Source organism: Cetorhinus maximus, chromosome 30 (genome assembly GCF_964194155.1).
Source record: "Cetorhinus maximus chromosome 30, sCetMax3.hap1.1, whole genome shotgun sequence".
NCBI lineage: Eukaryota > Metazoa > Chordata > Chondrichthyes > Lamniformes > Cetorhinidae > Cetorhinus > Cetorhinus maximus.
This window is the reverse complement of record NC_135908.1, coordinates 7,875,114-7,887,760: the sequence shown is the minus strand read 5'-3', so window position 1 is coordinate 7,887,760 and position 12,647 is coordinate 7,875,114. Positions and strand designations below refer to the sequence as shown.

Here is a 12,647-nt window from a genome sequence, read left to right as displayed (position 1 = left end):
TTTTTTCTCAACACCAAACATTCAAACTAAAGGAACGTTTCACTTTCAGTGGGACTTAAAAAACATTTAAATAACTTTTCTGCAAATTAGTTTTCAAGCATATTTATAGAAAATCTCCCTCATCACTTCTGGAGTAAGGGAGTGCCCAAGTTGATGGCTTGTGGACTGAATCCATCCCCTGAGCTCTTTTTACCCAGCCTGTGATTCACTCCTTCCTTCTATATTTGTGCATGATGCTGACTTTACTGGACAGCCCAAAGTTGTTGCCATTTTCACATCCTTTTTATATCGGATACTGTAGTTTGCAACACTTAGCCAACTGAGGTGTATACTTAATTGCCACTGGTTCAGCTGACTCCTGCTAAAGAATCCCCCTGAGATTGGATGTTGCCAAAGTCTGCATCTGCTGCAAATGTATGAGTTTTCTTTCTTCCTCTATCAGCATGGATGCTCATGACCTTGTGTATATTTTAGAGTCTCTGAAGTCTTTCTTCCATTGTTTTGAGGTCTACAGATGCTGTGCAGATAGGTTGAACAGGTAAAACTTGGGAACTGAAATGCTGCACTTACTGTTCGATCCTTGATCCTATATTGCCGTTTAGTCTGGGGCACCAAAACACTGTTCCCAGGATTTGCTTTGTACAAACTGAGGAATATTCTCCCGTCACCTCGTGCCTCATTCCACAGAGGACTCTAGTTTGTCCCACTCTGACTGACAGGTGATGTCAGTGTTGTGCAAACCATTTTCATCTGCAATGTTTCCCCTGAATTTACTCCCTTTTCTGATCTTGACTCACTTGTCAAAAATCTATCCTCAAACTTGTTCCCTGCATTTTTCTCTTTTGCAGCATCGTACCTGCTGATTTTTCTGGAGTTCAGAAGTTCATCATTGTCATGCTTGTGCCTCCAGCTCTTCCAAGCATCGCTGATGCTTTTCTGAATCAAGGCTGGTGGAAGCAGATTCGAAAGTCACTTTCAAAAGGGAATTGGATAAAGACCTGAAAGGGCAAACTTTTCAGGCCTTTGGAGGAACGAATGGGATTAAGTGAATTGTTCTCTCAAAGAGCTTGCACAGGCATGATGGTGAAATGATTAGGAATCTTGAGAGTTCATGGTGAGTCCCCCCCCAATAACACTCATCAGCAAATAGTGACAAACAGTGAGCAATCCACAATCTTTAGTTCAGGTATTGAATATTATTGACATCAGGAGATCGGGGGTGGGGGAGAAAGTGGCATAGTGGGAATGTCACTGGACATTATCCAGGGGCTAGGCTAATGCTCTGGGGAATACGAGTTCAAATCCCACCATGGTAGCTTGTGGCATTTAAATTCAATTAATAAAATCTGGAATTGAAAGCTGGACTCAGTAATGGTGACCACAAAATTATCAAAAGTTGTAAAAGCTCATCTGGTTCACTAATGTCCTTTGGGAAGGAAATCTGCTGTCCTTACCTGGTCTGGCTTTCATACAACTCCAGACCCACAGCAGTGTAGTTGATTCTGAACTGTCTGTTGCAATGGCCTGGCAAGCCACTCAGTTGAAGAGCTATTAGGGATGAGCAACAAAATGCTGACCTTACCGGTAACAGTCACATCCCATGGAAAAATAATGAAAAAAACAATCAGGATTCAGATTGGAGTGAGCCCTGTGGGACTCCCAACATTCAGTAAAATCCTGGTGGAAAGTGTTCCTTTTCACACCAGTTGTGTTCTCTGCCAGGAAATTCAAAATTCATTGGTTACTGTGCCCTTTAAGGCTTAGAGGATAACTTGCTGCAGTTGTCAGAAAGTGTCACTAGTGATGCATCCTCTCCTTGAACCTGGCCGGGCCAGAGTGCAAGACCACTATCCTCGAGTTGTTATGAGAGATAGAACGTGATGACTTTTTCCAGCACTTTCCCAAGCAGCTCAGCAGAATGAGGTTGGTAATCACAAGGATCTTTGATTTGTGGATCATGTTTTACAATTCATTTTATACTTCCAGCACCTTGGGAATTAGCCCAGCATCAGCAATTTGGTGAGTACCTCAGCTGCTATGACCAGTGTCTCCCAAGTGCTTACCTGAACATACATTTGGTGATAGGAGCCTCTACTGGGGCTCTCTTTCTATATGTTGCAAATATATCAGCAACAATTAAACGGGCCCAAGAAGGTTGTGTTCGATTACAGTCCGTTATCTTATAGGTTCCTCACAGAGATCACGTTCAGAACGGTTCTAGTTGTGTTGGGATGTAACAGTATACTTCCTTTTCCATGCTATTAGTGAATTCTTGATGAGTTGGCTTGATGTGGTGAGGTGATGTTTGCAGATCCAGCTTTTCCCAAGCCTGTGTTTGTCCTGTAACCCAAGGTGCAGTATTGGTGTGCTCTTGGCATTGCAAATCTGAGAATTGTTTGGATCCTGCTCTCATTCACACTTGTAGAAAAATCCTAACTACTTTAGCATTTTGAGAAGTTGTCAGCTTCTAGACTGTTTGTCCTGAGTTAGCTGACATTAACTGGGGTAAACATTTCGTAGAATATGGAGGGGAAGGGGGATTTTAAAGGAAAAACAGGAGATGGAATTTAGATTTCTGTAACATTGTAGGTGGATAAAACTGATGCAACTCTGAGTGCTGAGGGTGAAAATACTTTTATTGCACAATAAAAATGCTGAGTTTCAGTCAGTGGAAGCATTCTGGTCAAAAAATATAAAACTGATTTTTTTTCTCCCTCCCTGTTGTAAATCAAACATTAAAACATGATTACTTTGATTACTTTAAATACTGTAACTGTGGCTTTAGAAATTGATGCTGCAATAGAGATTCAAAATTCCTAGTCAAAAGATCTACCCCTGCCCCATTCCAAAATATTAAAGACAGTCAGTTGTTGGAATCAGGAGAACACTGATCTTTTCCACAGGGCTAAAAATTCCAGGGAGGCGAAACGATTTTTCCCATCACAGATGATGCACGATTATTTTACAGGACAATCTTAAAGGAGCTGAAAGGCAAACAAACATTCATCAAAATCTGTAAGGAAAAACATCAGAAACTATTTTTACATTCAATAAAGTGGGTGGGGAGGCAGGCTGGCAAAACTTCTTGTGGATATAGGAAGAGCGCTCCTCCTCCTGGCCCTACCTGGTCTTTGAGCCCCTGAAGAGGCTGCACAACACTTACAAACAGATGAAAAATGGGCAGTGTACACACCATTTGCAACTGGAGTTTCAAGTATGTCATGTGACCTTGATTCGTCTATTACTAGAGACATCTCATCTGAAACAGGCAGGCAACTCTGGCTATTTCCCCCACCCCTGTTCTCACTAAATTGAAAGATGATTGAATCAGGGTGCCAGTTTAGCAGGACACTTACTGCTCAGTTTATGCTGGGTAGAGAGAGTTAAAATCAGCTTTTTGTCTCCTCGCAGGTAATTCACACACAGGCATTTTTCACCAGAGACCAATTGCAGTTCCTGAACTGTTGGCCTAGTCGTGTTTAATGGAGCACAGATCTGGTCCCTTGATCAATTTAGATTTAGCACTCACAATAGCATCTCAGAAACCACGTTTCGGGCTTCGTGTCCCTTCGTGCTCCTGCTCAGGTTACAGATGTGATTAAATCCCGTTTCAGTTAAAAGTATGTGTTAGTGAAAGCAGAAGCGCCATTAAATTCTGTTCACTGTACCTCACAAAGTCAGGCGATCTGGAGATGACGTGCTGAAATTCTGAGAGATTCACAGTCCCATCTTTATCAATGTCGGATTCTTCCAAAATCTGGGTGACACAGTAAGTATATTTTAAAAGTGGGTCAGGCATACACCCATGATACCCTCCGATGTTAAAGTGACAAAACCATCTTAAAAAGGAGAACGAAACCTAGTTATTTAATACTGGACTTTGAAATCTATAGCCAGCAACAATTAACTTGAATGTTTATTTGCCTAATGGCTTTAAAGGGACAGACCAGATTAGCATCTAAACATCACAACCATGCTCCGATCAATGAACAGCAATAAACTAGTACTTTAAATGTACTACAGTCAAGCATTTGATTCACAGAATATTGATTAGTTACATACAGAATGTAAACCATCTTTTGTTTCTAATTCTAACATCTTCTTCGACACTTGCCACCAGTGCTCCACTGATCGTGAAGCTGAGATGGTCTGACTCTCCCACAGCCTCTGTCCAGGTTAGTAGGCATGTTACACAGAGTCACATCTAAGCGCAGGCAAGGCTGTGATTTTCTTGTGGAAATGGTCAAAATCCCAATATGGCATATACAGAAGCTAAAAAACACCAAATCTCCATGTAATGGAATTTAAACATCAGTAATGTAAACCCTAGGTTTGAAGCTAAAATCATGGTTGACTACTTGTGGTACCGAGTACCCTTGACTAATTAAAATCTCTTAGAATTAATTAGTTTTGTTGCAGTTAGTTGTAAATTAACAGACCAGTGTCCCAGACACAGCAGCCTCACTCATTCAGCTGAAAGGTCATCAACTTGAGGCATTAACTCTGTTCCTCTCCACTGATGCTGCCAGATATGCTGAGTGTTTCCAGCATCTACAGTATTTTGCTTTTGTTGTAGCCTCACTCTTGGGTTTCTCATGTGAGGGGGTGTAGCTTTGAGTATAACCAATAATCCAACCATTGGAATATATTTACTCCTTGGGAAGAATGAGTTCGTATACAAAATTGAAATGATTTTGCATCAGAGTAAAGCACCAGGAGCTCCCCTGAAATGAATTACTGTAACTCGTGTGAAATCCCAGCTGATGTTCTTACTGAAACCGTGAATGCTTTGTTGAATTCTGTACTTCACTGCCACAAACTTCCTGTAGGTTCCATAACAACTGCATTTGAAAATTAATGTACAGGGGGTCTAAAGGGAGTTGCTTATTCCTGTGCAGCTGTTGTTCATTATAAAACAGAAAATTGTCTCCAGTTTAACATCATGGTTAGCAGTAACTCCGTGGGGGCTTCAACACCAACAAGAAAACTGACCACTCAGTTTCCGGCACTGATTGCCAGTGACTCCTGTTGAAAGGATGCACGTGTTTGTTTGGACAAGGATCTAGCTTGGTTGGTGTGCTGCTTCTACTTAATTAGATCGTGAATGTCAGCAGACTATGCTCACATAAAGAATGGTAACCTGGGCTAGATCCTGGAGGTTTGTGTTCCCTTACCCCAGCTAGAGTCTGCATTGCCAGAGGAGGGGAGAAGATTCAGACAAAGGGGGGGTGGGGGGGAAATCAGCAAGTTTATTTATGTTCAGCAAATATGAATAAGCTGATAAGCCTACACCTGTGGCTACTACTTCCTTGAGGTAACTTGTCCAACTGTGTTTTGATATTTGGAGCATCCTGCACTAAAGGTGCAGTTACACTGGAAAAGATCATGAAATATTTAAATACATTATTGTCTGTCTCATTGCTCCAGCTCTCCATTCAGAGAGACATTGTCAGAGACCAAGAAGCAGGATACTGGCCTGCAAGATCAAGGTGAGATTGATGCATAAAGAATGATGAACCAGACTAAATAATAGATTAAATAAATAGAGCGAGCTTTATTTAAAATAGCACCTTTCCTGACCTCAACATGTAGCAAAGCACCACACAGCTGAATGAAGCACTGTTTTTAATATAGGAAATGCAGCAGCCAACTTGCTCACAGCAAATTGGGATTAATATTTACCTTAATATCTCCCTTTCCTCCCAAGATATAAATACACAATTCAGGTGTTCTTATCTAAACTCTCACCGAGCTCATTCTATTGCCTCCGCTAACTAATTATTTCCCAGCACCAGTAACTCTTTCCTTCCTCCTACATCTGCAGGCTTGATGGAGGAAAGGAAGACTGAAGGAAGCAAGGTAGGTGTTCCACAGTTCGTATCACTACCTTCCCACTCTTTAAGTGTTCTGGCTTTGTACCTAGCTTTCCAATTTAAATCAAGGATGCTGTTGGTTCTAAGTGGTATTAAAATGTGTAGTTTTTCAATAAGAGTTTTCCTTACATTTTGAATCAGCTGGTTCATTTCCCCCTCTGACAGTTGTGTATCAGATGTGCCTCCTGTCAGACAATTCACCAATTTCTTCAAATCCTCTTTATCTAAAGTGCCATCATCATCAAAATCTGTAAGCAGTATCAAAGGAATTAATGTTTTAAACGTGCTCTACATTAAGTCAGTATTACTCACGAACCAGAGCTACAATCCTTTCTTGTGGAGTCAACTGTCAAACACTCCAACGTCCTGTGCGGGAAATAGATGGGCTCAGTTCTGTACCCATGGTGTATCTCATGTACTGTGCTCCCCATTTTTATCCACTATTTAGAGGTCAGTTTCCCTGGAGGCACAGGATAGGGGAGTGAAATCACAGGAGTGACACATTCTTTAAGAGTACAATCTTTTTCTTGTTGTTGAAGTCTTTGGTTTTGTTGTGATACCAAGCATCCTCTAGTGCCTTTCCCACGTGGTTAATTCTGCATGTTAAGCTTACACAATGAGTGTTAGCAGATTATATGGATGTTAGCGAGTAAGTTCACAGATACCATCCTTATCCAAACATGCACATTACTAACAAGAGTCATCGTATAGCAATCGGGGACGAGGGGCAGAAACCCTAACCATATTCCACTTCCTAACGTGCCCAATTATTATTCCCCTACTGCCACACCAGTTGAGAACAACTAACTCAGCTACTCGACTTAGCCCTAACCTATTAATAGGTGCCATTCAGCTGGTCTCAAAATACAAGATAGGAGTTCTCTTATATTTCCTCTTACGAGGAACAGAAGGGATAGCACTGAACCTCAGCTTGGTCAGGAACCCACAGACAGACAGATCTTTTTACAGAGGCCCAGAGATACATGGAAAAACTAGTCTGCCAAGGCTACAAGTGAAGGTGAGGTGGGCTATAAGCAACCCTGCTGTATTACAGGTACCACTCCATTGAAACCTAGGCCATAGTATCTGTTGTACTAGCCCCTAGAAGATCAGACTAACCAAAAATTCTGAAAGCGTAGTGAGACTTGATCTCAAGAGTTGCAGAATCGCTGAAAGCACTGAGCATATCCAAGAGATCCTCGAAGGAGATACTGCCATCCTTTTCAGCCGCAGTTGAGAACACCAGACAGATTCTCTCTCGGAAAGGGTTAGCCTGTAAGCGAAACACAAATAAAAAAACAAAAAATAGTTTACTGCCTTTGTAACTCATCTGTGCCATTCTGATCATTCATGTGGAAGTCTTAACTGTGAGAGTGTTGGTTGACCATCTGACTGGAGGACATCGCAACCAAGACCAATTCTGTCCTAAATCAGGGGAGCATTCAGCAGCCATTCTTTGCTAAACACATTGGAAGCAGTTCAGAGAAGGTTTGCAAGACTATTGCCTGGAACGGGCGGGTTGTCTTATGAGGAAAGGTTGGACAGGCTAGGGTTGTATCCGCTGGAGTTTAGAAGACTAAGAGGCGACTTGATTGAAACATATAAGATCCTGAGTGGGTCTTGACAGGGTGGATGTGGAGAGGATGTTTCCATTTTTGGGAGATTCTAGATCTAGGGGGGTCACTTTAAAAATAAGGGGTCACCAATTTTTTTCTCTAAGAGAGTTGTAAGTCATTGGAACTCTCTTCCTCAAAAGGTGGTGGGAGCAGAATCTTTTGAATATTTTTAAGAAGTAGATAGATTCTTGATAAGCAACGGGGTGAAAGGTTATCGGGGGTAGGTGGGAATGTGGGGTTGAGGTTACAATCAGATCAGCCATGATCTTATTGAATAGTGGAGCAGGCTTGAGGGGCTGAGTGGCCTATGCCTGCTCCTAATTCGTATGCTCTTTATGGGAGAGCCTAGACCGTGAGTATTTAGAGGCTGTTCTACCATAAGGGCCAACATAGCCAAAATTCAATTCTCTTCTCACCCAGTGTCTAGAGAGGCATCTTCCAGGAGATAACAAGCAGCAATCCAGAGATTTCCTCCTCTTGAGCCCAGGAAACTTTCAACGCCAACTCGTTTGCTTACACAGAATCCATTTCTATGTCAGCACTACATAAACCGCTGTGATGTGTTAGCATCTTTGCTGAAGGGTTTCTGTGTTGTGAACTAATGGAGCAAAAAGAGAACTAAAGACTGCGTTGGGATCTTTTCATACCTTCAACTCTGGCATCTCACAGACTCTGTCCTTTGAAACTCGTGTGTTTTGGAAGTCAACCAGTTCTTTCGAAAGCAGCTCCGTGAATATTTGATAAGCGCTTTGTGGATAAAAAAGTTAAATGGGCATTACTATTTTAAACCTCTTCTTCGGAATGCTACAAAACAAGCTCTGCAATTTTTTTAAAACCAGAACTGCAGATTACAATGCAATGCTTGTGAATGTTTAACGCAAGACAAAGAGCCAGTTATTCCTTAAGCACTGGAATATGCATTGATTCGGTTATAAAAGCTGCTACTGAAGAGAAGGAAATTATTCACACCCATCACGAAGTGATCACCATCGTTACAAGTAGCTGATTTTATAATCCATCACTCTTTGCCTGTTGTGTTAATTACTTTCTGGGGTATAATTCCACAGGTACCAAATTTCATCCCATACCTTACCCAAGCTATTCTTGTGTGAGCCTAGACAGCGAGTGTTGATGGCTATTTGACTGTGGAAGCCTCACACTAAGCCTGTTACTCTCACTGTACAGTTACACGTGTGCAATAGTGACTACAGCAAAGAGGAACAAGAACTGGCTGATCTGTCGTCCTCCTTGTCGGGGAACAAAGCAGCCAATTGCAGTGGCGTTGCTACCAACTTTACTGAGAGCAGCATAGTTCAAAGACTGAATCTATGCTATTACTGTTCTGGAAGAGCTATTGCTACAGTAGGAAGTCTATTTAGTGAGTACCCCAGTACCACAGCGCTCCTGCAGTTGCTGAGATGTCAAATCCCATTGTGATGAATGAATGAACATTTTCAATATTCTCCAGGAACAAAATTTAAAATCCTCTACTTACTGCAGAATGTCTTGCTTTGTTAAAAAAGTCAGTTCCTAAAACAAAAAGGAGAGAAAAAAAAAAACACATCAACATCCCTGCTGCAGACATTTAACCATTGTTACAGTCTGAGTGCACTCAGGCAAGTCAAGCTATTTATGATCCAACCACTGTCTAAAGATGGATGTTCTTGATCTTCACTGCACAGAGAGAGAAATGCCTTGTGTACAGCCCCTTCACCCCACCCCCACTGCTTAAGATCACAATTCAATTAATTGTTACAGAAAATGCTGTAAATACTCAGCAGGCCAGGCAGCATTTGTGGAGACAGAAGAGTTAACATTTCATGTCATTGACCTTTCACCGGAACATTTCTAAAAGGTTAACTTGGTTTCTCTCCACGGATGCTGCCCGACCTGATTATTTTCAAAATTTCAGGATTGCTGCTCATTATCTGCTGGAAGATGCCTCTCTAGACACTGGGCGAGAAGAGGATTTGATTTTGGCTGTGTTGGCCCTTTTATTTTGGATTTCCAGCATCTACAATATTTTGCTTTTCAATTAGTTATCAGTTTGGCTGAGTTGACCTCTTCGCCTTGAGGGTCAAGCACCACTCCAAGGCTGACCCCTTGTGTGCAGCATTGTCAAGAGGTACTGACTGTCAGACAACGTGTTAAATTGTCAGTTTGTTCAGGTGGATGTAAAAGGTCCTACAGAACTATCATAAATAAAAGTAGGGAACTCTAGTGACCTGACCAAAATTGCTTTGCTCCCCACAATTAACAGTCAAAAATAGATTAACTGATGTTAATCCCAGGAACTGTACTGGTTGCAGTATTTACACGGGAACTTCACTTCAAAAAGTAGTGGATGTAATGTGATAAGATGCACTTTGGGACGACCTGATAATTTCTATTTATCTTCCATGGAGCCACTTTCTGCACCTGATGATCTTACTGATATTGTTGCTGCAAAGCAGCAATCCCTTGGCTAAGACAGTTGTAACGGAAACCAACATCTCATCTCATACTTGGGTTTATGAGGCTTTGATCCGATTCTGCAACCAAGACTGGAGTGGCTCCCGGCTGCCGTCCAGAACGACTTAGCAATTATTGAAAGAGTTTCGATAAAATACTTTGGACTTAATTTATTCTTCTAAATACTTAGAATTACAGTTCAATTCAAACTTATGGCAGGCTCTGACTGGGAAAAACTCTTCCAAGAAGAGTATTCTTTCCAAGTTAAATTTTATTTTCTGACCTGATATTCAGAAAGTTGCTCCTTAGAGAGGTGGCTGGCCGATCCCCCCATGATCCCAATTTGACCCGACCGACTGCAGACTTTGAGCTCCGGATCTTCTGGGAACAGCACCCTCTGTAGCTCTGAATCCTTGTGTAACTGTTTTAATTTAATTACATTTGGACATAAAAGGAAAACAGGTTAACATGTCTTTGTGAAGACTTTTCTTCAGAACTGGACATTGAAAAATTTGGGAGAGTGCCTTTATTGGACAGAAGGAGGGGAGCATCAACATGTTAAAGTGGAACTAGGGTTGCTGACTCTCGTCACAGGCAGTTACTGGGTTTAATGAAATGCAAACAATATTTTCGAAAAGTTAAGGTGAAAACTGGCAAATAATATAAAAGGATCATCTGATGAAATGCAAAGGCATTAGATGAATTTAAATCCATTGCCACCTTTCACAAAAGTTTTCTCAAAATGCTTCACGCACACAATTAACTGATGTAGTTACTGCTTCTGATTGGACAAATAAGTGAGATCCATCCACAACAGATGAATGATCAGTTAATTTCTCGCTGGTGAATTTGATTCAGAACAATGACGGCCAGGACCCTGGGAGACTCCCTACTCTTCTTTTGACTGGGGCCAAGTAACATTCGCCATTTACCTGTCTCATTTTAATTGTCCAGCCAAGGGACTAATGCAGCACCCTAGATTGGTGTTCAGGGGTGTGGTATATCAAAGCGAAGACAAAAGGAACCCTCCAGGGTGGAAGGAGATTAAATAACGGCAGAAACCAGCATGAAAACGAGAGAGGCAGCCTCTGTCTGGAGTTGAAGTCAATTGTCAGAGAAGAGATTTGTAGGGTGCGCAGGAGGTTGATGAGATCCCTTTCAATTGATCCCTTATATTAAACTTGGTCACGCAGGCAACAGAAAAACCACTGGTAATTGAGGGGGATTTTTAATTCCTCTCTGGCCACAGGGGAGGTGCCAGAGGACTGGAGAACAGCTAATGTGTTCCGCTATTTAAGAAGGGTTGTAGAGATAAACCAGGGAGCTACAGGCCAGTGAGTCTCACGTCAGTGGTAGGGAAACTATTGGAGAAAATTCTGAAGGAGAGAATCTGTCTCCACTTGGAGAGGCAAGGTTTGATCAGGGATAGTCAGCATGGCTTTGTCAGAGGGAGGTCTGCCTAACAAATTTGACTGAATTTTTTGAGGAGGTGACCAGGTGTGTAGATGAGGGTAGTGCAGTTGATGTAGTTTATATGGATTTCAGCAAAGCCTTTGACAAGGTCCCACATGGGAGACTTATAAAGAAGGCAAGTGCACATGGGAAACAGGGTAATTTGATAAGGTGGATTCAAAATTGGCTGTAGGAGACAGAGGGTGATGACAGAAGGATGCTTTAGTGACTGGAAGCCAGTGTCCAGTGGCATACCAAAGGGATCTGTGCTGGGTCCCCTATTATTTGTCATTTACATAAACAACATAGATGACTATGTGGGGGGTAGGATTAGTAAATTTGCGGATGACACAAAGATTGGCCAGGTGGTTAACAGTGAGGTTGAATGTCTTGGGCTCCAGGAAGATATAGACGGGATGGTCAAATGGGCAGATAAGTAGCAGATGGAATTTAACCCTGAAAAGTGTGAGGTGATACACTTTGGAAGGAGTAATTTGACAAGGAAGTATTCAATGAACGGCATGACACTAGGAAGTTCTGAGGAACAAAGGGACTTTGGCATGTGTGTCCATAGATCTCTGAAGGCGGAGGGGCATGTTAGTGGGGTGGTGAAAAAGGCATATGGGACACTGGCCTTTATCAATCGAGGCATAGATTACAAAAGTAGGGAGGTCATGTTGGAGTTGTATAGAATCTTGGTGAGGCCACAGCTGGAGTACTGTGTGCAGTTCTGGTCGCCACATTATAGGAAGGATGTGATTGCACTGGAGGAGATTCACCAGGATGTTGCCTGGGATGAAACATTTAAGTTATGAAGAGAGGTTGGATAGACTTGGGTTGTTTTCGTTGGAGCAGAGAAGACTGAGGGGCGACCTGATCAAGGTGTACAAGAATATGAGGGGCATGGACAGGATGGATAGGGAGCAGCTGTTCCCCTTAGTTGAAGGGTCAGTCACGAGGGGACACAAGTTCAAGGTGAGGAGCAGGAGGTTTAGGGGGGATGTGAGGAAAAACTTTTTTACCCAGAGGGTGGTGACGGTCTGGAATGCATTGCCTGGGAGGGTGGTGGAGGCGGGTTGCCTCACATCCTTTAAAAAGCACCTGGATGAGCACTTGGCACGTCATAACATTCAAGGCTATGGGCCAAGTGCTGGTAAATGGGATTAGGTAGGTAGGTAGGTCAGGTGTTACTCGCGTGTTGGTGCAGACTCGATGGGCCGAAGGGCCTCTTCTGCACTGTGAGATTGTGTGATTT

The 12,647-nt window shown here is 42.3% G+C and overlaps 1 protein-coding gene across 1 annotated transcript; it reads right to left on the bottom strand.

Moving 5' to 3' along the window:
* Positions 1-2,618: 2,618 nt before the first annotated feature.
* On the bottom strand, positions 2,619-10,623 carry cib1 (calcium and integrin binding 1 (calmyrin)). Its single transcript, XM_078532342.1, has 7 exons — positions 10,224-10,623; positions 8,985-9,019; positions 8,137-8,236; positions 6,993-7,146; positions 6,003-6,121; positions 3,669-3,757; positions 2,619-2,984 (listed from the first exon to the last, which is right to left on the bottom strand). The coding sequence occupies exons 1-7, from the start codon at positions 10,272-10,274 to the stop codon at positions 2,963-2,965; spliced, it is 570 nt and encodes a 189-aa protein (XP_078388468.1). The 5' UTR covers positions 10,275-10,623; the 3' UTR covers positions 2,619-2,962.
* Between the last annotated feature and the right edge of the window lie 2,024 nt (positions 10,624-12,647).